At 43.0% G+C, this 27986-nt stretch overlaps 1 protein-coding gene across 1 annotated transcript in view; it reads right to left on the bottom strand.

Moving 5' to 3' along the window:
- ADAMTS3 (ADAM metallopeptidase with thrombospondin type 1 motif 3) overlaps nt 1–27986 on the bottom strand; it is a 346529-nt gene that overhangs the window by 31528 nt on the left and 287015 nt on the right. The window contains exons 17-20 of the mRNA XM_030190629.1: nt 27360–27523; nt 11473–11638; nt 6958–7090; nt 5974–6181 (exon numbers count right to left, since the gene is read on the bottom strand). Of these exons, the coding sequence (XP_030046489.1) occupies nt 5974–6181; nt 6958–7090; nt 11473–11638; nt 27360–27523 (671 nt within the window). The remainder of the gene's footprint in view (nt 1–5973; nt 6182–6957; nt 7091–11472; nt 11639–27359; nt 27524–27986) is intronic.

The following is a 27986-nucleotide window of genomic DNA, read 5'->3' as shown; positions in this document are numbered from 1 at the left end:
GGCTAATTTGGTTGGGTCTGTATGATTCCTAATAAAGCTGCAGAAGGGGAAGGGGATGGGACGACTTCCCTATCAGCAAAGGCTAAAGCGGCTAGGGCTCTTCAGCTTAGAGAAAAGACAGCTGAGGGGAGATATGATAGAGGTCTATAAAATAATGAGTGGAGTGGAATGAGTAGATGTGAATCATTTGTTTACTCTTTCCAAAAACACTAGGACTAAGGGGCACACAATGAAGCTAGAAAGTAGTAAATTTAAAACGAATCGGAGAAAATATTTCTTCACAACGTATAATTAAACTCTGGAATTCGTTGCCAGAGAATGTAGTAAAAGCGGTTAGCTTAGCAGTGTTTAAAAAAAGGTTTGGCTGCCTTCCTAAAGGAAAAGTCCATAGACCATTATTAAAATGGACTTGGGGAAAATCCACTGCTTATTTCTGGGATACAAAAAATAAACAGGAAATGGCTACGCTCTGTCTTATAAATCTTTGTAAAAATACACAACATATGAAAGGCAAAGCAATTTACTACAACAGAGATACATTTATTATTGAAGGCGTCTCATACTGTCACAAAGACATGTTTATGTCATACTTCTTTCAAGCTTGTATAATTGTGACTTTGTATAATCATAGACCACCTCCAGCCAGCCAGTAGTCCACACTATCTGCCAATAGTGAAAACATCGGTGTCCATATATCCGAGTGTTTACTGTGATATATTTTTTTTAAAAAAATTTTATGTGCACTACTGTTCAAACATTAAAGCACTGTTGGAATACATTTAATTATGATGCAAAAAATCAACTTATCTTAATGTCTCTGGAAGTTGCAAGCCATATTCTAATCTTCTCAGGCCTCATGCATTTCAAGAGTTCAGCTTGTCAGACATTAATTAAGTCTCCGGTATCGTTGTCAGCCCATTTATTTTTAAAAAAATATATCACAGTAAGCACTCGGATATATGGACACCGATGTTTTCACTATTGGCAGATAGTGTGGACTACTGGCTGACTGGAGGTGGTCTATGATTATACAAAGTCACAATTATACAAGCTTGAAAGAAGTATGACATAAACATGCCTTTGTGACAGTATGAGAAGCCTTCAATAATAAATGTATCTCTGTTGTAGTAAATTGCTTTGCCTTTCATACGTTGTGTATTTCTGGGATAAGCAGCATAAAATGTATTGTACTGTTTTGGGATCTTGCCAGGTACTTGTGACCTGGATTGGGCACTGTTGGAAACAGTATGCTAGGCTTGATGGACCTTTGGTCTCTCCCAGTATGGCAATACTTATGCACTTATGAATATTTGGGTTACAAGATGTGTGTGTAAGTACATTATTGGGTGGGAGGAAGGGATGGGGTTGTGAGCAATGGGGAGTTAAGCGTGGGGAAAGCGGACAGAGGGCTGGTATGGATAACTGGGTGTCAGTTACCCAGGTTATATCAGCTGCTGATGTACAATTAACATGTTTGAGCTTTCCTATTTTTTGTTTCATGCCCAATTGTGTTGTGTTATGCTATATTTAATGAAGTTAGGGGAGTTGGCCTAGAAATCTTTCATATAAACATCTGTTCTTTTCTCGTTTCATGAAACATTCCTTTTTCTCAGAGATAACCTGAACAGAGCTATGAGAGGTACAATTGTTGCCTCCCTGAGCTCCTTCAGTAATTTGAGATTTAGTGCATGATGTTGCCCTAATTACATTTGTGTCACGACGCTAAATACTGACTCCTCAGAAAATGGTAGTATGCTTACCCTGCAATCCCATATGTCATTTTCTCTTGCTTTATGCACAATGGGAGAGATTCTATATATGGCGTCTAAACAATTGGCACTGACTAAGCATATTCTATCATTGGTGTCTAGGACGCTCATTATTGAATATGCTTAGTTGATATTTCAGCGCCTAAATCTATGTGCATCCATTTACACCAACGAAAACATGGTGTAAATCCCAGTGCGTAGATTTAGGGGCACTGGGCCATATTCTACAACTAGGCGCATACATTTCAGAGCACCCACAAAATGCCCATTCCCCCCCCCCCCCCATAACCATGGCCCTTTTTGCCTGCGCACATTAGAAGTTCAGCACACATCATTACAGAATACGCTTAGCAACTTGTGCGCCTAAGTACTAATCAGTGCCATTTAATGCTCAATATTGCTTGTTAAATGCTGTTGTCAGCGCTCAATAGCTTGTTAAGATTGTTAAGTTATGCACATTGTTTTAGAATCCGCGCTGATTTTGACATGGATCTCTAGGCGCACTATGTAGAATCTGGGGGAATTGAGAGTAATTCTATACAAAAGGCAGTAGCATTTATATGCCAAATACATGCATAAAATTTCCAGAATACTGGCATCTACATTCACATACGAACATAAATGCCAATAATCTGTCTATAAGCTATTCTGTAATACACCCATATCTTTGATAGCATGTAGTTTGCATGAATACATGCACATACACATATATGTACACATGGGCAGAGTCTTGGTGGATCATGGGCAAGCTCACACACACCTACCTTATAGAATGCTATAATTTATGTACGTATTAGCTCTATGGCTAGTGTAAATTCTCATGCCTGACTGTATATGCACATGTGTACAGTACTGGCTTAGACTAGTATTCTGTAGAGCAAAGTAGATGCCTACTTTCCTTATAAAATAGGTTTCATAGGCTATTCTTTGCATTGATTCTAGTATCTTCATATCTATTTCCTCCCATTATAATGGCAGTCTCAAGAGTATATCTGCAGGGATATTAACCTTGTTAAATGTTTTTCAAGACAACCTAAAGTAGCTCAACCACTTTTTCTTCATTTCATACCATTCAGACTTTTTATTTGTCTTCAATGCCTCATATCAAGAGAAAGGGGACCAGGATTGATCAATTCATCAACAGACCCTCGAGGCAACTTATCGGGATTGTTGGTTCCACGTTGGAGATGGGTGGAGGAGCATCCCCCTCCATTGGAACATGAAACATCACTATCTCCCCCAGGTTGCAAGCACTCTGCCATGTCCACCAGCACAAACAATGCTCTTGGGTGGAGAATGCGCTGACGATGGCTCAGCAACAAACTCATCTAGTGAGGGTGGAACATCGGAGGGAGAGACGCTGAATGAAGTTTCTATTGGAAGTCCATTAGAGACCCCCATGGTGGTGACTTTAGAGTCTGACTGGAAGGCACTTCAAGCTGTGAGTTTTACGGGGGAGAAAACTTCAATGGAGGTAAGGGATTTGGTGACTAAGTTAGATACTATGAATAAAACAATTGAGAAACTTAAAATGGATTATACAGCTCAATTGGATCAGGTCCAGTTAGAAGTGAAGGGTTTGCAAGATTTTAAGAATGCTACAATTGTGGACAAATTAGCTTTCATAAATGGATTGAACAATTAGAAAATCATAACAGAAGGCTGAATTTACATACTTTGAATTTTCCTAATACCTTGGTCTCCACCCTCCTGGATCTCTTTAAAAAATATTTACTTGATATTCTAAAGTTTTCCTCTGAAGTTTTGCTTCCTGTTAATCAGATTTATTATCTTCCTGTAAATAAAGTCCAAAGTAAGGCGATAGGTTGAGTGCCGGATCCATCGTTGGACTTAATCATATATCAGCTATATTAGAATAATCTATGACAGAAATTCTGCAAAGAGCTATGCTAATAGTGTCAATGGTGTTTGAACAAGATGTGAACCCTATTATGAAAAACAATATTTTAGGTACTTTCAATACCATTTTGTTTGGGGGGGGGGGGTCTAGAATATATGGCTATATCTAGATGTTGCAAAGATTACCGAAGAAAGGAGAAAGGCTTTTCTTGCAATGCGTCAAGAAGTGACTTAGATGCATCTTTTCTGTTAGCATGTCCAAGTAAACATAGAAGGAGTGCCAGTCTTGCCATCCCAAGGTGGCTGGTTCAAATCCAATTGCTGCTCCTTGTGATCTTGGGCAAGTCACAACCCTTCATTGCCCCAGGTACAAACTTAGATTGTGAGCTCTCCAGTGATAGAGAAATACCCAGTGTACCTGAATGTAACTCACCGTGAGCTACTTACTGAAAAAGATGCGAGCAAAATCCAAATAAATAAATATATGGTCAAAGTATGCATTCTTTGCCCCTGAACCACTGCATTCATTCTTGGACTTGAAAAGATCTAATTTTGTTTGTTTTGATTTATACTAGTATTTTCTGTTAAGCCTTGCTTTTTGATTTATTACTTTCATTTTTGTACTCCTATATTTAATATGGACTTCTCTCTCCTCATTATTGTGGTCTAAGGAAGATTACTATATCCTTCTGATTAAGTTTGCCTATGGTGTTATTATTAATCTGTATTTCTGGTTCAAGAGAAATCAATATTGATCAATTTATAAATAAATAAATACTGTGGGCCCAATATTCAGCTGGTGATGACAGTGCTTTTGCTGGGGTTTTTTTTAACTGCTAAAAAGTTAACCAGTTAAGCTGATATTCAGCGCTAACCAGTTAAGTGCTGAATAGCCATGCTTAACCGGCTATGTTGTGCAACGTGGAGGGGCATAATCAAACGGCGCCAGGCATCTATGTGGGCAGCCATCTATATGGCCGGCGCCGCAAAAGGCGGTCCTGAACCGTATTATCGAAAAAGATGGCCGGCCATCTTTTGTTTCGATAATACGATTGGGGCCGGCCAAATGTCAAAGATGGCCGGGTTTGAGATGGCCGGCATCGGTTTTCGCCCATAATGGAAACTAATGCCGGCGATCTCAAACCTGGCCAAATCTAAGGCATTTGGTCGTGGGAGGAGCCAGCATTTGTAGTGCACTGGTCCCCCTCACATGCCAGGATACCAACCGGGCACCCTAGGGGACACTTCTAAAAATTTTTTAAAAAAAAAAGCTCCCAGGTGCATAGCTCCCTTACCTTGGGTGCTGAGCCCCCCAAATCCCCCCCAAAACCCACTCCCCACAACTCTACACCATTACCATAGCCCTTATGGGTGAAGGGGGGAACCTACATGTTTACCACCACAAATGTAACAGGTAGGGGGGGGGGGCTGGGCCTGGGTCCACCTGCCTGAAGTGCACTGCACCCACAAAAAAACTGCTCCAGGGACCTGCATACTGCTGTCAGGGAGCTGGGTATGACATTTCAGGCTGGCATAGAGGCTGGCAAAAAAGGTTTTTTTTTGGGTGGGAGGGGGTTGGTGACCACTGGGGGAGTAAGCGGAGATGATCCCCGATTCCCTCCAGTGGCCATCTGATCAATTGGGGCACTTTTTTGAGACTTGGTCCTAAAACAAAATGGACCAAGTGAAGCCGGCGAAGTGCTCCTCAGAGCCAGCCTTCTTTTTTCCATTATCAGCTGAAGCTGGCCATGTCTTAACAACTCCCCCGTCCCGCCTCCCATACCCTTCCGAAATGCCCCCTTTAACTTTGGCCGGCTCTACGACGGAAAGCAGTTGGAGCCGGCCAAAATTGGCTTTCCATTATACCAATTTGGCCGGCTTCAGGAGATGGCCGGCCATCTCCCGATTTGTGTCTGAAGATGGCCGGCGATCTCTTTCAAATATAAGCTGGATAACCAATTAGCAGCTAGCCACTAACCACAGATATTTAGTGGGAGATAACCGGCTATCTCTCACTGAATATCTACAGTTAGGCACCAATATGCTATTTAACCATTCAGCAGCCATGTCTGGCCAGTTAAATAGCTTTGAATATTGGGAGGAGGGGGGGGTGTCTATATATCTATATATGAATTGGATGTTAATGACTTTGCATAGTTCATAAATACTCAGCTCTTTAAACATTTTTAGGAGTATTACTCCTTTAACATGCAAAGCTGAAAGTACTACTACTACTACTACTATTTAGCATTTCTATAGCGCCACAAGGCACACGCAGCGCCGCACAAACATTCGGTATGAGTTTCTCTTCATTAATGTACTACTAAATATCTGTATGTCTCACTTCAGACCAGGTTCCTGTCTTCCACTGTGCAGGACATGATATTCTGTTGCAAGGTCGTCGATTCTCAGGACGATCTCCATTGCAGTACTTGCTGTGGACAGAGCGATTCGTCCCATCATGGAGAGGCTGAATGCAGCGCACTGTGCGGATCTGGTAGCCAGAACTTCCACAGGTTTTAGTGCAGTGCTCCCACTCATCTGAAATCCAGCTGTTTAACATCAAATGAATTGTTACAGTCCTACATAGTCTGCACATGAATTAATTAACTGCCATTTGCCTACAGTGACTTTCAATTTTCTCAAACTGTACAATTATTTTGCACTACAAAACAATTAATTTTGAGATTTGAAGAATTTCCCAATAACCTCTACTGCATAAAGATGTCAAGATTTCTCAGAACTCCTATATCAAAGCATTTAGTTCTGAAGAAATGATTCTGTGAAAGCTATTATTTTCCTGTGATTATGAAATCAGAGAAAACAGCAAAGAATTTTTTGTTGTTGAAAAGTTACAAAAAATTATCTGTAATCTGCAAAATCAGACCCTTAGTATTGGCACCCTCAAGGTAAACAGAATTGTGCAGGTGAGAGAAGGTTTTGAACAGCTGTGATAAGATCATCCCCAGAGGAGAGGAAGGTAGCAGCTTGGTGTGAGGAAAAGACTGGAGTTTGCAGGAAGGGAGTCTGACAGAAGAGCAATGTGGTGCTACTTGAATTGGTCTAAAGGAAAGAGGAAACTGCTGTTTGAGAAGGATGGAATGAAATAGGAAGACAGCATCTGTAAGAGACTTGAGAGAAGGTGGACAGTATCTTCAGAGGGATTAAGGAGAAGAGGAGGCTGGCGTCTGCAGAAGGGTTGTGAAAATCACTTGGTTCAACTTCTTTCTGTAATAAATTTTAAAAGGTCAAGTTCTGTATGTCAATCGTGCAAGCAAATGTGAGGAGAAAAGTACATCCTAGTTGAAACAATAAACGGGACACTTACCGCGGCTGTGTGCATTCGTGGAGATTGCACATTCTACGGATTGGCTTTGGCTTCTTGTTGGCTTCACAGAAATTGCGATGAACCATTTTACTGTCACCTTTCCGGCGGCACCCATATTTTGTGAACTGAAAACCTGGGAAGCAATTTTGAACATATCATTTTTTTTTTTTACAGAATATGACACTTGCCATTGGCTAGAAATAATTTCCATTTCAATTTCTTCATATGTTGTGGAAAACCCTTAAGAGAAGGCAAAATAATGTTTCCTAATATGTGAGCAAGGCATCTGACTCTTACGCTTGAACTGCTTTATTTTATCTTGTGCTAACGTACTGAAACAACTACTGCAAAAACATAACACAGGTGACAAAATCATTAGGAGCTTTCCTTTAGTTGCAACATTGATTTATAATATGCTGCAATTAGTCACAGAGTATAAAATAAATGTCTGCTTAATTTAAAAGACTTTCCAAATTCCTGATTCTACTTGCATTAATGAAATAGAACAATGGTCAGCAACATACCAAGGGCCCCTTTTACCAAGTTGCAGCAAAAGGGGACCTGTGCTGGTGTCAACATGTGTTTCTGAAGGCATGTCGAGGCCCTCTTTTACCGCAGTGGGTAAAAGGTAGGTCTTGCTTTTCTGCAGGAAACCAATGCCATCCACAAGAAAAAAAAATTCAGAAAACAAATCCAGGCAGGTGAAGACAAGACGGTGCGGGGAAAATGTTACATATCGCTGCTCTCCGGCTGCATGCCTTTCGATCGCCCTTAGCCTGCAGCAGCAGCAGCTACGAGGAGGCTCCCGATGCTGCTGGCAGCTATCGGCGGCTTCTGCTCCGGCCGCCTTGCTCCTTTCTGTCTGCCCCGGGGTGTTAACAGCACGTCCGATGCCCCTCCTCCAGGTCTCTCTCAGCCAATCACAGCGCGTTTAGCTGTCACTGGTGTCATCTAAACGTGCTGTGATTGGTTTTTCATCCATGGACTGGAGGGAGGGACAGATGCGATGAGACAGTGCAGCAAGGACTCCGGAACCTCCCCAGCACAGATAACAGCTGCAGTTCCCGATTGCACCTTCCCCTTGTCCTCTGAATTCCACTTTTCTCCTTTAAATAAAAACTAACTTGAAATCTGCGTTAGGGTTGGCTCTGAGTCCTTCTGCGCAGCACCAGCTGAACCCCCGGCAACAGGATCACAGTCAAGCCTTTGTCCCGATCACAGTAAATCCATTCAAGGAAAAGATTTTGGAAGTGCTCTCTGTAGGTTTCAGAATGCAGCTGATTACGTGGGAGTTGTATTTCTGGAGAATGTAATGTAGCACGCCTCTCCTGTCTCTGTGATACGTTTTTTTTCCCTTCCGATTCCCTCACAGCAGCCCCAACGAGAGGTGCAGACCTCCCGTTAGGTTTTCCACGGTGAGGGGATCGGAAAACGGTAGTGCATCTCATTGTAATACAAATTATACACATTATAATACTAATTTGCTCATCTAAATTCCGTTTTCGTTAGCTGCTACAGTGACAGGACAATGCCCTTTTGTGCATGTCCTGGTTTACTACTTGCACGTTAAACTGGCTAGAACCAGTTTAAAACCCAAGTTACTGGCTCATTTATTTTAGTGCATCTAGCCCTGAGACAGGAAATGTAGAAGTGTACCACGTGAACTTACTAAAACCCTGGAGAGAGAGATATGCTTGGATAGCTATCTGCCAGCATAAAAAAAGGAAGCAGAGTGGGATCCCGAGCCGGTAGAGATAAAAAGATCAGGGAAAGTAAATGTGAATGAGAAGTTATCCACCAAGCAGAAAAGGCAGGTAGAGGATTTACTCATGGATTATCAGAATGTATTATCACCTATTCCTGGCAATATCCTAACAGCACAGCATGACTCATAAGATTTACATGATCCCAGATAAAATAGTCTGATGTCATCCTGAAGTTCAGGAAATGTTAAAGATGGGAATTATTGAGCCCTCCAATAGTCGCTGAACTAGTCCTGTGGTATTGGTCCCAAAGCCAGAAGGCAGCCAGAGATTCTGTACAGATTTTCAGGAAGTCAATGCCATCTCACAATCTGACTCCTATTCAATGCCCTGAGTCGATGAACTGTTGGATAAATTGGGAATGCCTCAGTATCTGATTATGTTAGATCTTACAAAAGGATATTAGCAAATTCCTCTACCAAAACATCTAAGGGAAAAACAGCATTCATTACCCAAGGGAGCTCCATCAGTTTAAATATATGCCCTTTGCTTGCATGACACAGCTGTCACTTGCCAAAAAATGGTAGATATCATTCTTAGAGGACACCAGGCTTATACTGCCACCTATTTGGATAATATTGTATCTTTAGCTTCACTTGGAAAGAACATTTGAATCATCTGAGGGTCATTCTGGAGAGTTAAGGGAGGCTGGATTACTAATCCAAAAAAATGGTTCATGACCCAACAGGAAGTTAAATATCTGAGTTACAAAGAGGGGCATAATCTAACAGCGCTGGCCATCTATATGGCCGACCATCTTTGGGGCCTGCTCCGCAAAGGGGCGGTGCCAACCATATTATCGAAAAAGATGCCCGGCCATCTTTTCTTTCGATAATACGGTTGGGGCAGGCTAAATCTCAACATTTAGGTCAAATGTTGAGATCGCCAGGTTTACAGATGGCCGGCTTCAAAAAAGTGAAAAAAAATCCAAGTGCTTATCAGGGATGTCCTAAATGAAAACTATTTTTGCTTGGCTTTTTCAGTAGTACCATTGGGATTTGAACTGGCCACCTTTGGATTACAAGACCAGTACTCTACCCACTTTGCCACAGCTCCACTTAGTTGGATGTCTCTCCCTTTTGATTATGCCCCTTCAGGTCTTTCTCAGCCAATCACAGACAGGGGTCTCTCTCAGCCACTCACAGACAGCTAAATGCACTGTGATTGGCTGAGAGAGACCCCTGTCTGTGATTGGCTGAGAGAGACCTGAAGGGGCATAATCAAAAGGGAGAGACATCCAACTAAGTGGAGCTGTGCACAAGTGGTTGGAGGACTGGACTTGTAATCCAGAGGTGACCAGTTCAAATCCCACTGGTACTACTGAAAAAGCCAAGCAAAAATAGTTTTAATTTAGGACGTCCCTGATGAGCACTTGGATTTTTTTGGGGGTGGGAGGGGATTGGTGACCACTGGGGAAGTAAGGGGAGGTCATCCCCGATTCCCTTGGATGGTCATTTGGGGCTCCTTTTTGAAGTTTGGTCATGAAAAAAAAGGGACCAAGTAAAGACGGCGAAATGCTTGTCACAAGTCTGGCTTTTTTTTTTCCATTATCGGGCGAAGCCGGCCATCTGGTGAGCATGCTCCCGTCCTGCCCCCATCCCGCCTTCACTACCCTACCGACACGCCCCCTTGAAATTTTGCCGGCTCTGCGACGGAAAGCAGTTGAAGCCGGCCAAAATCGGCTTTCCATTATACCGATTTGGCCGGTTTCAGGAGATCGCCGGCCATCTTCCGATTTGTGTCGGAAGATGGCTGGCGATCACTTTCGAAAATGAGCTGGATAGTAGGAAAACAACAGATCAAACCCATGATAGATAAAGTCAACTGTGCTTTATTTTCCCTTCCTCGGTCCAAATAGCAGCTACGTAGGTTTTTGGGCCTTACAAGGTATTATAGATGATTTATCCCTGCATTTGCAGAAAATCTGCCTTGTTAACTCACATGGGCCAAATCAGTTGACTTGGACCAAGAAGGAAGAGGAATTGTTTTGACTCTTGCAGGAGAGTTTATGTCAAGAATCTGTATTAAAAGGTGTTGGTTTCTCTAAGAAGTTTATCCGACAGATAGACACATCAGATCTGGGTTTAGAGGTTGTCCAAATGTGGGAAGGGGAAGAACATCCAGACTTAAGCCGAAAGCTACCTCACAAAAATAAAAAAAAATGCAACAGTGGAGAAGGAATGCTTAACTATAAAGTGAGCTGTAGAGGCATTGAGATATTATTTGATAAGCTGTCCCCTTTTTCTTAGTTATAGATCATGCCCCTTTAAAGTGGTTAAATCAAATAAAGAATTCTAATTCATATCTTACCCATTGGTATTTAGCATTACAACCTTACAATTTTAATGTTCAACATAGCGCAGATAAAGACCAGGTAAATATAAATATCCTGTCTAGGATACCAACTTAAGGGCCGGGGTATGTGGTGAAGAAGCCTGGGTAGGAGTAAGGAAATATGTACCTAAAAAGAAAACCCCCTCCAGAAGAGAAGTCCTCCCAAAAAATCAAAGATGGGGACGGTGTAAGAAGAAGCCCATCCCCACAACTGGTCTTTGGGGTAATTGTACCGTTTTCTCCATGTAAAGGGAAATTGCTTACCTGTGTCCAATTGCTAGGTGAGTCTGAAGCTAAAGTGAATGGGCTCAGGCCATTCTAGGCCCACCCATGCTTATGTCCCTGCTTAGAAGGATGACAGAAGGAACGTATACAACTGTACTATATTAACCTAGAAATAGTAATCAAATCTAGTTACCTCCATCACAGGCCTTTGAGCACTGAGACCAACTTTTTAAAGCCCATTCATAAGTTACTACTTCTTCCTGAAGCACATTATTGTTGTTGATTGTAGGTACTGAGTCCTCATGGATAATGTACTTGTAGGTAAGACTTGATTTGGTGTTATTCTCCTGTGGAATAACCTATAAGAATGAAATGTAAAGAAAGATTTGTGTTCTGTATATGATGTTTACCTTTCTCTTTGTTTTTGGAGCAGAGCATCCAACAATTATGACCACCTTAATAACATTATGAGGTCCATACCATATTCAAAACATTTATGCTGTTAAAATTGGCTTTAGCCCACACAAATCTAAACCTAGTATAAAATGTTTCCCCTTTGTCTGGGTAATTTGATATGTGCAAATTGTTTGTGTTGATAAAATAACCTAGGCAAAAAGAAAAGTGGCATGAGAATGATAGGAAAAAAATATTTAGCCAGATGTTATCATATTGAGTACAATCCAGCTAAACTTATACCAAAAGATAGCTGGTCTAAAGTTTTCTGGATTACTTTGGCAGGATATTCAGCAGAAAACCTGTCCAGATATATTCTGCTGACTATGGGCCAGATGCACTAACCCCACATAAAGAGCCCTTTCCTTACCGATCCCTTAGCGAATTGGTAAGGAAAGGGCATGCATGAAGGAAATTGCATGCAAATGAGCTGCTCCCTGTTAGCTCATTTGCACGCAATTTCCTTCTAAGGAGGGGAAGCCAGTCGGCCAGCTGAGCATGTGCACAGCAGCCAATTGTTATGCTGGCTGCTCTGTGCATGCCAAAGACGTCCTTCAACAAAAAAAAGGACGTCCCTGACGAGCACCTGGACGTTTTCCTTCAGCTTTTGCGATGGGCATCCTTCTCAGAGCATTGTTGGTTTTGACTTTGCACGTTTGAAACTTGTTCACTCTTGCCTTGATAAAAAGCAGCTTTGTTTAGTGATGGGGGGTGGAGAATATGTGGCTGAAAAGAATGGCCAGAGAAAGCTTTTTGTGCCCTTTATTTCAGCAGTGGTGAAATCCGTCCCTGCAGAATAGTTCTTGGCAGACTTTACATACAGCTTACAACCCCCCCCCCCCCCCCAGGATCGGGACATGCAAGGACGTCCAAATCAAAAGTATTTGGACGTCCCTCCTTCCAGGTCTCTCTCACCAGTATCAGCTAAACGCGCCGTGATTGGCTGAGAGAGACCTGGAGGGAGGGACGTCCAAATACTTTTGATTTGGACATCCTCGCATGTCCCGATCCTGGGGGCGCAAGCTGAAAACAACCTTGGAGGGGACAGAGAATGTTGAGAGAACCTCCATGGCTGTGGTCATTTCAGGTACGTAAGAAAAACACATCTGAGAAGGACGCCCATCACAAAAGCTGAAGGAAAACATCCAGGTGCTCGTCAGGGACATCCTTTTTTTTTTGAGTGGACGTCCAAATGTTAGGCACTTTGGATGTCTTTCACTCAAAAAAAAAAAAGGACATCCCTGACGAGCACGGATGTTTTTTCTTCAACTTTTGTGATGGGCGTCCTCCTCTGCATAGTCCCGCTTAGCAGCCCCAATGAGAGTGCAGACCTCCCGTTAGGTTTTCCACGGTGCATAAAGTTGGAAAATGGCTGTGCTCTTTAGCTGCTACTGTGACAGGAAAATGGCTCAGGGAACCCATTTGTGCATGTCCCGGTATACTACACGCACGTTAAACTGGCTAGAACCAGTTTAAAAACCATGTTGCTGGCTTGTTAAGTTTAGTGCATCTGGCCCTCAATGGATAAATATATTTGGATAACTTTGGGGTCTTTTATTAAAGTTTAGCACAAGTTATCTGCCACCAGATCTATTCCTATGGGAACTGCTGCAGATAACTTGCACTAATCTGTAGTAAAACACCCACTTCATGTGTATAGGTTATCTACATACAAATGTTCTCAGTAGGCACAAAAGCCTTTTAAATGGCTCTATTAATCAGAGAATTAATTGTTTTCACAAAAGAAAGATCCCAAAGAATGAAACCACACAAGAAGGGACTGAAAAGAATTCTGTTTTCAGCATTTTTATATATACAGTGCAATCCGCTTAAGTGCAAGGGTCTGGGACCAAAGAAATGCATGCAGTTAACCGAAGCGTGCACTTAACCGTTCTGACCCAAAGAAGCTTGACATCTGATAAACATATGTACAGTACTGTTTTTATTATTATACGTACAGTATACAGTCTCCGTTAACTGATGTTAGGCTTACTTGAAGTAATCAGTTATAGTCCTCTGTACACTATTGGGTCTGTGAGTTCCATAGACTATGTCTGCCAGATGGTAAAAACTGTCATAGCACTGACATCCAGTGGCCTCCAGATAGGCCCGCACGGTGTTGAGACTCTCCAGCACTCTTGCAAAAGTGACAGGAGGAGGTTGTTGAATTTCGTTAGCTCGCTGCTCATTTCTTCATCTGTTTCATCATCAGCTGTTGTTGCCCGCGTGTAGGCGCATATCTCAATATCAGTGCTGTCGTCAGCTGTTTGTAGATCATAATCAACAGCTACGTAGCGATGAAACTCCTCTTCAGTAACACCGGCTGGGATGTCAATAACCTGTTCATCTGACGCGTTTGCAACAGCTGCTTGCCCGCTTGTAGCAGTTCACAATGGTTGCCTGTGTAACATGATTCCAGGCTGCTTTCTGCATATGTAGGGAATCCAACAGTGATAGATTATGAACCAGTTCAACAGCACGTTTATCCTTGACAGTTTGGTCATCCATAATGCTCGTCAGACGACGTAGCACAAGAGCCCGATAATGTTGTTTGAAATTGGCTATTATGCCCTGATCCATAGGTTGGATCAGAGAGGTAGTGTTTGTGGCAGGAAGACCACCTTGACGTTAGACAGCCTGATATCATCACTGTGTGCAGCACAATTATCACAAAGCAACAAAATCTGATGATCTTGTGCCCGCATTCTAGTGTCTAACTTCTTTAGCCATTGCTTCCAAATTTCCCCAGTCATCCATGAATTTGCATTAGCCTCGTATGACACAGAAAGTCGCTTAACTTTCTTGAAGCAACGGGACTGTTTGCTCTTTCCAGTGACGAGGGGTTCCAACTTCTCACTCTCATCCATATTGCAGCAAAGGAGGATTGTCAGACGGTCCTTCGACTTTTTACCTCCAGTAGTTTTGGCATGTTTGAATGCAAGTGTTCCATCAGGAATCGCTCGCCAGTAGAGACCGTTTTCATCAGCATTGAAAATGTCATGAGGTGCAAACTCATTCAAGATGGTAGGAAGAACTGAAACAACCCAATTTTCAGCACTAAAGTCATCAGTGTCTTGTTTCTCACCATGCTGTTTCTTGAATTTTATGTTGTTCCTCTCCTTCCATCTTTCCAACCATCCAACAATGGCTTTGAATTCAGTTAGTCCAAGACTTTCAGCTAGCTGGTTATCTTTCTCCATAAGCAGTGGACCACTGACAGGAAACTGTCTGCTCCTGACTCGAGAAAACCACCGAAGAAGAGCATCTTCTACTTCCTCAGCTTTTCCCGCCCGTTTTCGTTTCTGTTGTGGATTTGTATTGTTTTGCCACTCTTCCAGAAGCTGGTCTTTCTGCTTCAAGACATGTGAAATTTGACTGGGATTGACACCATATTCTTTAGCAATAGATGCTTGACTTTGTTTGTTTTCTAATTTTTTAAGAACTTCTATTCGTTCAGCCAGTGTTAAAGTCTTACAGTTCCGCCGCGACAGTGATGACGACCCCAGTGTACACTCTAACAACATTCTTTCACTTATTCTGCCTGTGGCAGTTAAAGGGGCAGTAAATTTGAAATGTCGTTGCTGGTCAGGTGCCAATTGGCTTCCATATTCCGTGCGCGCGCTTATGCAGAGTCTTTCCTGCAGATGAGCGGTCTTAAACTATGCATATAAGTGAATCTTGCACTTATCAGTGGTGCGCTAAGCCGAAGTTTGTCCCCATAAAAATTGATGGTGCCAAAAACGGGACCGAAGTACGGCATGCAGTTAAACAGAGCATGCGCTTATCCGACATGCACTTAAATGGAGTGCACTGTATGTATATATATATATATATATATATATATATATATATTTTAATACTGGATTAATTCCTACTGTATGATCATCTTATTTACCCAGGTTAATGATTTTCAGAGAGTTTTGCCTTGACATGATATAGATCAATATTTTTCTGAATGTAAACAACATAAATCACAACAACTTTATAGGAAAACAGAATCTAATAACAATAAATCCATAAGGTTGTATTTCATTCTGAAGGGTTCCCTCCCCCCATTTTTTATTAAATGACAAACTAAAAAATTTGATGGGGAAAGGAGCTGCTCAAGTTCACTAAACTTTCAACTAATTTAGGATCTGATTTATGAAGGTCCTTTCGTGGGCGAACAATCCTCTTTTTCTACTGAACTAAGCATACGACATTCAGTCAACTGGACATGGATGGTACCAGAAACTGAAAAAGGTGGAGGCTCAATTTTTGTCTTTCCATGGAAGAGAAAAAAAAGAAGCAACAATAGGCAAGAAAATTATTAGACCACAACCATTTGCAAGCAAAACTTGAGACAATGGAAGAAAAAGCAACATATTTCATATCACTTTAATGTTCCACATTAATCAGTTGTCACAGGAAGGGCAATTTCCAAAAGCCATTTAACCAGATAAATGAGCTAGGTGATCTCTTGTTTTTGAGCACCTCCTAATGTTTGTATCTGTTTTTTGAATACTCTGTAGTAATTACTGAGATTGTGTTCAATTGTTAAATCAAAACATGAAAGAAGTCACATAATGATTGAGGAGCAAGCAGACTCTTCTTCTAAAATCAAGCATTTGACAGGAAAGAAGAGCCGACAACAGGATCACAAAATAGTGGGCAGCACAGAGTAACCCATGTATTAGAGGATAAAATGGCTCAGTTAAACTTCACTTTACAAGAAATGAGAGAGACAATGGTGGCACAATCCAAGTGCAAGATGACAACCCGCACCAGATTACCACACAGGAAATGGCAGAGGATCTACAAGAGCAAGTGGTGTGCCTGTAAAAGCAAAATGAGGAGCTGACTGCCCGATTCGAGGATCAAGAAAATTGCAGAGGTGGGATAACCTCATAGGCCTGCTGGAGGTGTCAGATAAGGACTTGGTGGACATTTGTGTGCAAGAGCTGCCTGCAACCTTGGGCCTGGAGGAGACAAGGAACCAGACTGTAGTGGAGTGTGCTCTTTGTGTTGGCCAGCATGTATGCCTGAGGCCAGTAATAACGTGTATATTTAATTTTGCAGGTAGCATGGCCTTAATGAGACCCTACAGAGCACAATGCAGTTTGGAGTTAGGGAGAGTAAAAGTACTTTTGTTTCAGGATTTCTCAATGATGGTGGCCTCTAAACAGTGTGAACTGACCCTTTACTGTTTGCAGCTGTTCAAAAGGGGAGTATAATTTGTTCTCCAGTACCCTGCTAAGGTGTGAATGCATCATCAAAGAATCACAAAAGTATATACTATGGTGGGGGAGTTGAATGCTTTTCTGCAAACCCTGGGTTAGGCTGGCCCTGATGAGCAGGATGCATTGGCCAGGACATGAGGTAGAATTCTGCTGTTTAGAGGCTGAAACTGATCCTGTGGAAGGGCTTTTCTGTGCTGCACTTAAGTACATAAGTATTGCCACACTGGGACAGACCAAAGGCCCATCAAGTCCAGCATCCTGTTTTCAACAGTAGCCAATCCAAGTCACAAATACCTGGCAAGATCCCAAAAAGACTCAATACATTTTGTGCTGCTTATCCCAGAAATAAGCAGTGAATTTTCCCCCAAGTCACTTTAATAATGGTCTATGGACTTTTCCATTAGGAAGCCGTCCAGACCCTTTTCAAACCCCACTAAGCTAACTGCCTTTAACATACTGTATTCTCTGGCAACCAATTCCAGTGTTTAATTACAAATTGAGTGAAGAAACATTTTCTCTGATTTGTATTAAATTTACTACTTTGTAGCATGCCCCCTAGTCCTAGTATTTTTGGAAAGAGTAAACAACAGATTCACAGCTACCCGTTCCCCTCCACTCATTATTTTATAGACCTCTATCATATCTCCCCTCAGCCGCTTTTTTTCCAAGCTGAAGAGCCCTAGCCACTTTAGCCTTTCCTCATAGGGAAGTCATCCCATCCCCTTTATCATTTTCGTTGACCTTCTCTTTACCTTTTCTAATTCCACTAAATCTTTTTTGAGATGCAGTGACCAGAATTGAACACAATATTCGAGGTGCAGTCGCACCATGGACTGATACAAAGGCATTATAATGTCTTCACTTTTGTTTTCCATTCCTTTCCTAATAATACCTAACATTCTATTTGCTTTCTTAGCTGCCGCAGCACACTGAGCAAGAGGTTTCAATGTATCATCAATGATGACGCCGAGATCCCTTTCTTGGTCGGTGACTCCTAACGTGGAACCTTGCATGACGTAGCTATAATTCAGGTTCCTCTTTCCCACATGCATCACTTTGCACTTGCTCACATTAAACGTCATCTGCCATTTAGACACCCAGTCTCCCAGTCTCATAAGGTCCTCTTGTAATTTTTCACAATTCTCTCGTGAATTAACAACTTTGAATAACTTTGTGTCGTCAGCAAATTTAATTATCTCACTAGTTACTGACACTCCTAGGCTTGGAGAGTTCAAGTTATCTTGAGCTATAATTTCAGTGGAAAGATAACTGCTTTCAACCATTGAATCTGATTGTTTTACTGGTAATACTCATCTGCTGGTGGGTAGGGAGGATGGCCAGCAGAGACCTGATATGAGGGGTAGCAGGAGATGGAATGCGTGCTAAGACTGAATTGTGTTGCCCCTCTACCCCCTTTTCATGTGGAGGGGCATAATTGAACAGGGACGACCATCTCTAAGGGCGCCCATCTCTGAGGACGTCCCTGCGAAGGGGCCAGGCATCCCGTATTATCGAGCGTCCATCTTTCGTTTCAATAATATGGCCAGGGACGCCCAAATCTCAACATTTAGGTTGACCTTAGAGATGGTTGACCTAAATGTTGAGATGATCGACCTTAGAGATGGTCATCCCTGGTTTTCAGCCATAATGGAAACCAAGGACGCCCATCTCAAAAACGACCAAATTCAAGCCCTTTGGTCGTAGGAGGAGCCAGAATTCGTAGTGCACTGGTCCCCCTCACATGCCAGGACATCAACCGGGCACCCTAGGTGGCACTGCAGTGGACTTCACAAATTGCTCCCAGGTGCATAGCTCCCTTACCTTGGGTGCTGAGCCCCTCAACCCCCCCCCCCCCAAAACCCACTCCCCACAACTGTACACCACTACCATAGCCCTAAGGGGTGAAGGAGGGCACCTACATGTGGGTACAATGGGTTTCGGGTGGGTTTTGGAGGGCTCACATTTACCACCACAAGTGTAACACGTGGGGGGGCCTGGGTCCACCTGCCTGAAATGCACTGCACCCACTAAAACTGCTCCAGGGACCTGCATACTGCTGTTAGGGAGCTGGCATAGAGGCTGGCAAAAAATATTTTTAAAGTTTTTTTATAGGGTGGGAGGGGGTTGGTGATCACTGGGTGAGTAAGAGGAGGTCATCCCTGATACCCTCTGGTGGTCATCTGGTCAGTTCGGGCACCTTTTCATGGCTTGGTCACAACAAAAAATGAACCAAGTCGGCCAAGTGCTCATCAGGGATGCCCTTCTTTTTTCCATTATTGGCCGAGGATGCCCATCTCTTAATCACACCCCAGTCCCGCCTTCGCTACGGTGCCAACACGCCCCCATGAACTTTGGTCATCCCCGCGACATAAAGCAGTTTAGGATGCCCAAAATTGGTTTTCGATTATGCCGATTTAGGCGACCCTGAGAGAAGGACGACCATCTCCCGATTTGTGTAGGAAGATGGGCGCCCTTCTCGTTCGAAAATGCCCCTGATAGTATATTACGTTATCAAACCTGAGGATGTTATAAACTATCCTTCTTCACTTGTTGCTGGTGAAGGGGTGGGGCAAAGTCTCTAATCTTGGATGACAGGAGAAATACTGTCAGGGGATGGGAGGAGTTCAGTTGGGCTGGACAGAGAGAAGGGAAAATGGGATTTATGGAGGGGGAGGGGCAAGTGAATGTTGTGAGAATATGGAAGTGGATTGTTGTGTGTATGAAGTGGAATGACTGGGATGTGTAGGGACCAAGGGTGTGGGCCAACTCATGGGAGGAGGGTGGGGGGGGGGGGGAATTATGTCAGTGTAAGGTCTGGGACATTGACACTCTACCGCACAACGTAACTTTTGTCTTGTGTTCAGGACCAACAGTCTGGGATGAGTGAACTTTGCTTTATATCTCTAAATGTAGATGGTATCCATTCGCCTATTAAGTGTGCCAGGATTCTCACTTTTCTTAAACAGAAGCATGTTAATATTGCCCTTTGACCGACATAGAACATTTGAAACTGAAGAGGGCATGGGTGGGAGAGGTGTTGATAGCATTCTTTAATAGTAGACGGGGGGAGGGTCCATTTTGGTGCAGAAGGGTTTGTGCTTGATAATACATAAGATTTAGAGGGACCCCAATGGAAGTTACTTTATTATGGCTGGGGAGCTACGTGGTAAACAGATTTTGTTATATAATGTATATTCACCTAATACATACAATCATGGTTATTTTTCAAAATTGGGAGTGATGATTAGGCAATAGGCTATCATTATATAGTGTGTGTATGTGGGGGAGGGAAGGGGACTTCAACATGACAGCTAACCCCTCACTGGACTTAAACCTAGCAAGCTCAGCTCCATTAACCCATTAACCCATCAGGGGAAGGGTGTTAATTTTCTTGGGGACCAACTGAAGCTAATAGACGCTTAGCAGACTTTGCACTCCCTAGATCAAGATTACACATTTTACTCTCTTGTTTATGGGTCTACACTTGTTTACATTACATACTAATATCAGAGAAGCTTTTTTTCTAACTTACCATTGCTACCATAGAGCCTACCTCTCTTTCTGACCATGATGCTATGGAAGTAACAGTTCAGCAGATAATAGGGAGGGGAAATTATACCTGGCATCTTAACCCTATTTATTGTCAGAATGATGACTTCAAAACGTTTGTATGGAAAATGTGGAGGGACAATAATAAGCCTGAAGAGGAGGGTGATGCTCACCCATGTGTGACTTCCACAGGGAAACCGCAAAGGTGGTTTTGAGAGGCCATATTATAGCTTATATTAAAGCTCAGTATAAGCAGCGGGACAAGCAAATATTAGAACTCAGAGCCATTGAGGCAGAAACACATTTGTACTTTGTCTAATAGGAAAACAAAGGAATATTATAGAGCACAGACAGCTTTAGACTTACTCATGGCCCAGTTAGCTAAACACAATATACTGATTTGTAAATATAGGTTGCACAAATAGGGGCAGAAATCAGAAAAACTGCTGGTCAATTTGGTTTGCCCAGCTAAGACTTGAGGTTATGTTACTACTACTACTATTTATCATTTCTATAGTGCTACTAGACATGTGCAGTGCTGTACTTGAACATGAAGAGACAATCTCTGTTTGAAATAGCTTACAATCTAATCAGGACAAACAGGACAAATAAGGGATAAAAGAATTACTAAGGCGGGAATGATAAAACCGACATGGGTATTGTACAAGTGAATAGGGGTTAGGAGTTAAAAGCAGCATCAAAAAGGTGGGCTTTTGGCCTAGATATGAAAATGGCCAGAGATGGAGACTGATGTACTGGCTCAGGAAGTCTATTCCAGGCATATGGTGCAGCAAGATAAAAAGAACGTAGTTGGAAGTGGAGAAGGGTACAAATATCAGAGATTTACTCAATGGATGAACACATTTTGGTGATATTATAGAGAAAGAAATGACAGGTTTTAGCAGTCTGTTTGATACCTGCAGAGAGAGAGAGGAGTCAAAGATAACCCCAAGGTTAAGAGCCGATGAGACAGGGAAGATGAGAGTGTTATCCACAGAGATAGAGAATGGGGGAAGAGGAGAGGTGGATTTAGGCGGAAAGATAAGAAGCTCAGTCTTGGCCATGTTTAGTTTCAGATGACAATGAGATATCCAGGCAGCAATGTCAGACAGGCAGGCTGATACTTGGGCCTGGATTCCTGCTGAACGTTCTGGTGTGGAGAGGTAGATATGGGAGTCATCAGCATAAAGGTGATACTAAAAACCATGGGATGAGATCACAGCACCAAGGGAAGAAGTATAGATGGAGAAAAGAGGTCCCAAGATAGAGACCTGAGGTACACTGATAATGGTATAGAAGTGGAGGAGGATCCACCAGAGTATACACTAAAAGTGCAATGCGAGAGATAAGAAGAAAACCAGGAAAGAACAGACACCCAAAATCCAAGTGACGACAGTGTATCAAGGAGTAGGTGGAGGTCAACAGTTTCAAAAGCAGTAGATAGATTGAGAAGGATGAGTATAGAATAGAGACCTTTGGATCTGGCCAGGAACAGGTCATTGCAGACTTTAGCAAGCGCTGTTTCAGTTGAATGAAGAGGGCAAAAGTCAGATTGAAGTGGATAAAGAATAGCTTGAGATGAAAGAAAGTCAAGACAACAGTGGTGAACAGCACATTCAAATATATTGCATAGGAAAGGGAGGAGGAAGATGGGGCAATAATTGGAAGGATATGTAGGGACCAATGAAGGTTTCCTGAGGAGGGGTATAACTATGGCATGTTTGAAGGCATCAGGAACAGTTGCAATGGAAAGTGAAAGATATAACAGATAGAAGGGATGACAGTAGGGGAGACAGTGCTAAATAGATAGGTGGGAATAGGATCAGAGGAACAGGTAGTCAGTTTGGAGGAGAAAAGAAAATGTGCAGTTTCCTCTTCAGTGATTTCAGAAAAGAAAGAAAAGGAGGAAGGAGTTGATGAAGGTGGATGAAGGAGGGGCAGGTGAGAGAGCAGGGTCGTTGGACATGGGTAGCTGGAGGGCGGCAGGGGAGATGATGGTCATTGTTTGATGCGCTGCTCCCTGCCACTTGCTCCGCGTGTTTTTCTACTCCTCCCCCTGCCTGGGAATCAGCTGTGAGTGAAGTCAGCCTGGCTACGGAGCCTAGCTCAGCTGTGAATGACGTCAGCCTTGCTACGGAGCCTAGCTCAGCAACTCCGAAGGAGCCACGGACACAGGCAGACACATTAGAACGTTGGTGGTGAGAATTATTATATAGGATAAGGTACAAAAGGGTGCCCTAAATGACCAGATGACCACTGTAAGGAATCAGGGGTGACCCCATTACTCCCCCAGTGGTCACTGACCCCCCCTTCCATCCCCCATAAATGTGAATACAAATATGATTTAGCAACCTGTAAGACAACCTCAGATGTTAGAGCTAGGTCTATTAGAGCAGGATGCAGGTCCCTGGAGTAGTGTAGTGGTCAGTGCACTGCAGTGCACCATGGTGTGGAGGACTTTGGTCCCTATCTCCCTGTACCTGTCACATTTGTGGTGGAAACTTTAAGCCCTCCAAAACTCACCAGAAACCCACTGTACCCACGTATAGGTGCCCCTTTCACCCATAAGGGCTATTGTGTGCAGCTGTGGGCAGTGGGATTTGGGGGGAGGTTTCAGCAGACAAGATAAGGGAGCAATGGTGAGATGTGTACCTGGGAGCATGTTTTTGAAGTCCACAAGGGTGCCCCATTTATGTCCTGGTATGTCTGGAAGACCAGTCTACTAAAAATGCTGGCCCCTCCTACATCCCAATGGCTTGATTTTCAACGTTTTTCCCTTGGACATTTTTTTTTTTAATGGCTCAAAAAACAAAATATCCAAAGCACAGAACCTTGCTGGAAACAGTAATTTCAAAAACAAAAGGCGTTTTTCTTTTTAGAAAATGAACTTTTTTCTTGTTCAGATTTTGGACGTTTTTTGGAAAACATCTAAAGTCGGACTTCGACGTCATATTGAAAATGCCCCTCTGTCACCTATGCACCATATCAATGAGGTAGTTCTTTGTATTCTTCCTAAATTCTCTACCAAATGTAGTGACACCTTTTTATGTCAATAAGGAAATAATACTTCCTCTGTTTTACCCTAAATGACATAGGACTCTTAAACCACACTCTGGATTGCAAAAGGGCTCTTAATTACTGCCTGAAGCAAACTGATCACATCTACATAGCTATTTGTCACCTTTGACTTCAATAGAATGGGCTTGATTAAATAACTGATGCTCAATGCTATTCAAGTGCCTATTATAGAATTGAGGCCCAGATGCACAAAACCTAACGAGCCCACAACTTGCGTTTTAAACTGGTTCCAGCCAGTTTAAAACGCAAGTAGTTCACCCCGGGCATGCACTAAGGGCATTTTCCCTGCCACGGTAGCAGGCAACGAAAACGGAATGCAAATGTTTGAAAAGCTATTATAATGAGCTGCAGTACCGTTGCAGCCCATTATAATCAGATGCACTACCGTTTTTCCGATTCCCTTACCATAGGAACCCTAACGAGATGTCTGACCTCTTGTTAGGGCTCCTGTGAGGGAATCGGAAAGGAAAAGGGCCCCCAAAAAAGGTAAAAAAGAAAAAATAAAAAAGCAGGGAGCGCATGTGAGGGGCGTCCTTTAAGGACGTACTCTCCCTGCGCTTCTGAGAGACGTCTTTTTTTTTTTTTTTTGCAGTTTTTTGTTCTGCCAGCGCTCGTGTATTTTTTCCCCCTTCTTGAGAGTCTTCGCCACGCCACTTACCCCTCCACAGCGAAATTTTTCTATTTTCCTGGTTGCCGGAGAATCGGGACGTCCCTTTAGATTAGGCTCCTCTTCCTGGTCTCTTCAGCCAATCAGAGCGCGTTTCGCTGACAACAGCCAGCTAAGCCCGCTTTGATTGGCTGAAGAGACCAGGAAGAGGAGCCTAATCTAAAGGTACGTCCCGATTCTCTGACTCAGGTACCGAAGGACTAGAGAATGCAAGTGAGCTACAACGAGTAACTCATTTGCATTCCCTATCGTTGATGCATTCCCGTTCCCTACCGATTCGCTATGGAATCGGTAGGGAACGGGAATTACCAATGTCTTTCATGCATCTGGGCCTGAGTGCCCATTTCGGCGTCCAAATTTAGGCACCAGTAGTGATGAAACCAGGGGTAATTCCCGGTGCCCAATTTGGGCACACATAATACTGCACACAAATTTTAGGAATGCCTCTGACCCACCCATGGACCTCCCATGGCCATGCCCCCTTTTGGGTTACGCACTTTGGAATTTGGGCACATATTGATATAGAATAGATCATTTCAAGATGTGCACCCAAATCTAAAATTGGCTCATTAGCCAATTAAGATGGGTGAACATCTTGGATTGGCGCCCAAATATTGGTGCCCACTTTTGAGCACTATAAATAGAATCCAAGAGAATATGCAATCCAATAGCCAGATACATTTTAGTACACTGGCTACCATCCTGTATCCAATTCTACTCTGAACTGGTACCCCTCTAATCAGTACAGTGAAACCTCACCCAATCAAAGTCAATGCGGCTATTGTGGCTTTCTTGAAATCTGCTTCACTGGACATTAGGGTTGTGCTTTCAATAAGGGCTTCTGTTGCTAAGCCGTGCTAGTGATTCCTGTGCGGCAAATGAGAGGAAGCCCATAGGAATTGAATGGGCTTCCTCTCATTTGCCGCACTGGGAATTGCTAGTGCGGCTTCGTATGTGCATTCAGATAGTTTGGATGCCTAAAAAATTCAGAGTGTGCAAATCCATTGTACTTGTGTATACCTATGAATTTTCATATGTATAATTGATGTGTGTGATGTTCTATCACACATACAAGGTGCATATTAAAATGTATGTGTGAAACAAATTTGAAAAAAAAAACCCTGAAAACTGGTAAAAATGTGGAAAATCTGAAAAAACTGAATTGTTTTTCAATATTTTATTTTGGGTCATGACCATCTCTACTCAACACAAGATACAGAGCAGTGACTTGGTCCTCGATTTATATCTTCACTTCACAATACTGCTTTGCCCAACATTTGATCAAGCTGTGCTGGCCAACCTATCTTTGTAGCATTAGCAATTCTTGATTTTTTTTTTTTCTTATGACCGGTTGCTCCTGGGCCGTGGACAAAGATAAAAGGAGCAGCCCTGAGTTTGGAAGTCAACTTGTGACTTGTAACTTAAATCTGCTTGTTAAGAAAAAGCATTCCCCCAATATTTAACACCATGGTCAGTGCTGGATTTAAACGCCGGCTGTGATGTTTAAATCTATACCCGAACATTTGGCATTGCCCTATGTCTGGGTATAGATTGACCACCAGAAGATATCTGGATATCAGTGATATTCTGCTATTTTGCTCTTCTAAATTTTTCACTTAGTTATTTCATGCCGAGTATCGATGGTAGGCAGATAACGTCCAGCTCTACCACCAGACCATGCCACACTACACCTAAATAGTGCTGGGTGGTCAAAGAAGATTTTCAATGACATTATCTGGATAATGTTGCTGAAAATCCAGGCATGACCCTTGTGAGCAGCACTTATCCAGGTAAGAACTACTTCTACCTAGATATGAACCACTGAATATTGGGCCCACTGTTTCTTGCCTTTAACATGTGTTTTCTGTATATGAGAGCATCGATCAGACACACAATCCTTCCCACCTCCCTAAGGGCCCTGTTTACTAAGCCATGCTGTAGGCTCACTAGAATTTGTAGCATGCGCTAAAAATCAGCACTCGCTAATTCTAGAGACACCCATATATTTCTAAGGGTGTCTTTAGCATTAGCGCACCTAAAATTGCTAGCTCACCTTAGTAAACAGAGCCTTAAGTGTTGCATTCTTTCCTGATCTATAGAACTAAACAAAGGACTGAGGAGACCACTGCACATAGGAAGGTCTGTATATACCGAAAATTTTACACATGGATTTGAGCTCTAGGAGACCTGTTTTAGTCTGGCCATCAGAAGAGATAATCTACTCTTGTGCCTAGTCAATTCTCCTGTCTACAGGAAATAACCAATAGCCTAACTCTGCTCCCACAGTATTCACCTGTTATGATCATAAATTTAGGAATCCAGTGAAACTAGAACCCTAAATTTAAACACTGAGCCCTAGGAAATTTCAAAAGAGGCCAATATTTAGGCACATAACACCTTTGAATATTAGTTTACATATCTACAGTACATAGGGTTACCACATTTTGTCCCCCAAAAAGAAGGACACATGCCCCGCCCCCTTTCACTCCGCCCCCTGTCACATTTTCCCCTCCCCCCTGTCACACACACCCCGTCACCCCCCTCCCCTTATCTTACTACTGCCCTGGTGGTCTAGTGACCTCTTTGAGGCAGGAAAGAGCCCCCTCTTTCCTGCCCGGAGCACTGCCCTGCATGCATCCTTCCTGTTCGTGATCTCGGCGCCGATTCAAAATGGCCACCAAGAGTTGAAGTCTCGCAAGGTCACTTCAACTCTCGGCGGCCATTTTGAATTGGCGCCGAGATCACGAACAGGAAGGATGCATGCAGGGCAGGACTCCGGGCAGGAAAGAGGGGGCTCTTTCCTGTCCTGATGGCGGAAGAGGTCACTAGACCACCAGGGCAGTAGTAAGTAAGGGGAGGGGAGGCTATCAATCTGCCCGTTTGTCCAGATTTCTGGACAAACGGGCAGGCTGGGTGTCTGGACAAATGGGCAGGCTGGTGGGCGGGCCGTCCTATAGGACGGCCCTCCCACCAGCCTGCCCGTTTGTCCAGAAATCCGGACAGATTGACAAACCCGCCTGGTTGCCCGGACATGTCCTCAAAAAGAGGACATGTCCGGGTAAATCCGGACATATGGTAACCCTAACAGTACAGCAGACAAATGAAGTAACTTACCAGTACTACAACAGCATCGTGCAAGGGTCCATCTGTCTGAAGTGTTTCAATGTCATCCTCTATTACGTACTCCCATTCCACTCCAAGATCTATGAATGAGCGAGACTTTGCTTCCTCTCTCTTGCCATTAAGAATATAGTGCCCTGTGGCCTGGTTCTTGATTGCTATAGAGAAAATGTCATGACAATTGTGCATTATGTCTTCCAATTAACAGATACTGGGGTAAGGAAAAGTCACACCATATTTGACAAAAAAGCACTGAGATTACTGCACAGACAGGTATATTAACTTCTTGGCTTCTTTATAATTAATCTTTACACTTCTGTGTACTGCCTTAGCAATGCATGTTCACATCCCAGAGCTAAAGGCTTTCTTATATTGAGCTGAAGTGTTCCCACATCTGTTTATTTTACACTTCTTGGTCTGCCACTAGAGTTCTTTACTCATCTTAAAATTGTGTATCAGGGGAAGTCCAATTGGGGGAGGGGATGTTTCCTGTTGGGGAGGTGGTCAATGTCAGGGGGGTTACAGGGGGTCTCTTGCCAAGTGAGTGTGGGGGGCTGATGCTGCAGGGGACAGTTTCCTCAGGGAACAGCAATTTCTCAAAGCAGCTCCCAAGTCTATCTG

This window comes from Microcaecilia unicolor, chromosome 2 (genome assembly GCF_901765095.1).
Source record: "Microcaecilia unicolor chromosome 2, aMicUni1.1, whole genome shotgun sequence".
Lineage (NCBI taxonomy): Eukaryota > Metazoa > Chordata > Amphibia > Gymnophiona > Siphonopidae > Microcaecilia > Microcaecilia unicolor.
The sequence above is the reverse complement of the archived record's forward strand: the minus strand, read 5'-3'. Positions and strand labels throughout refer to the sequence as shown.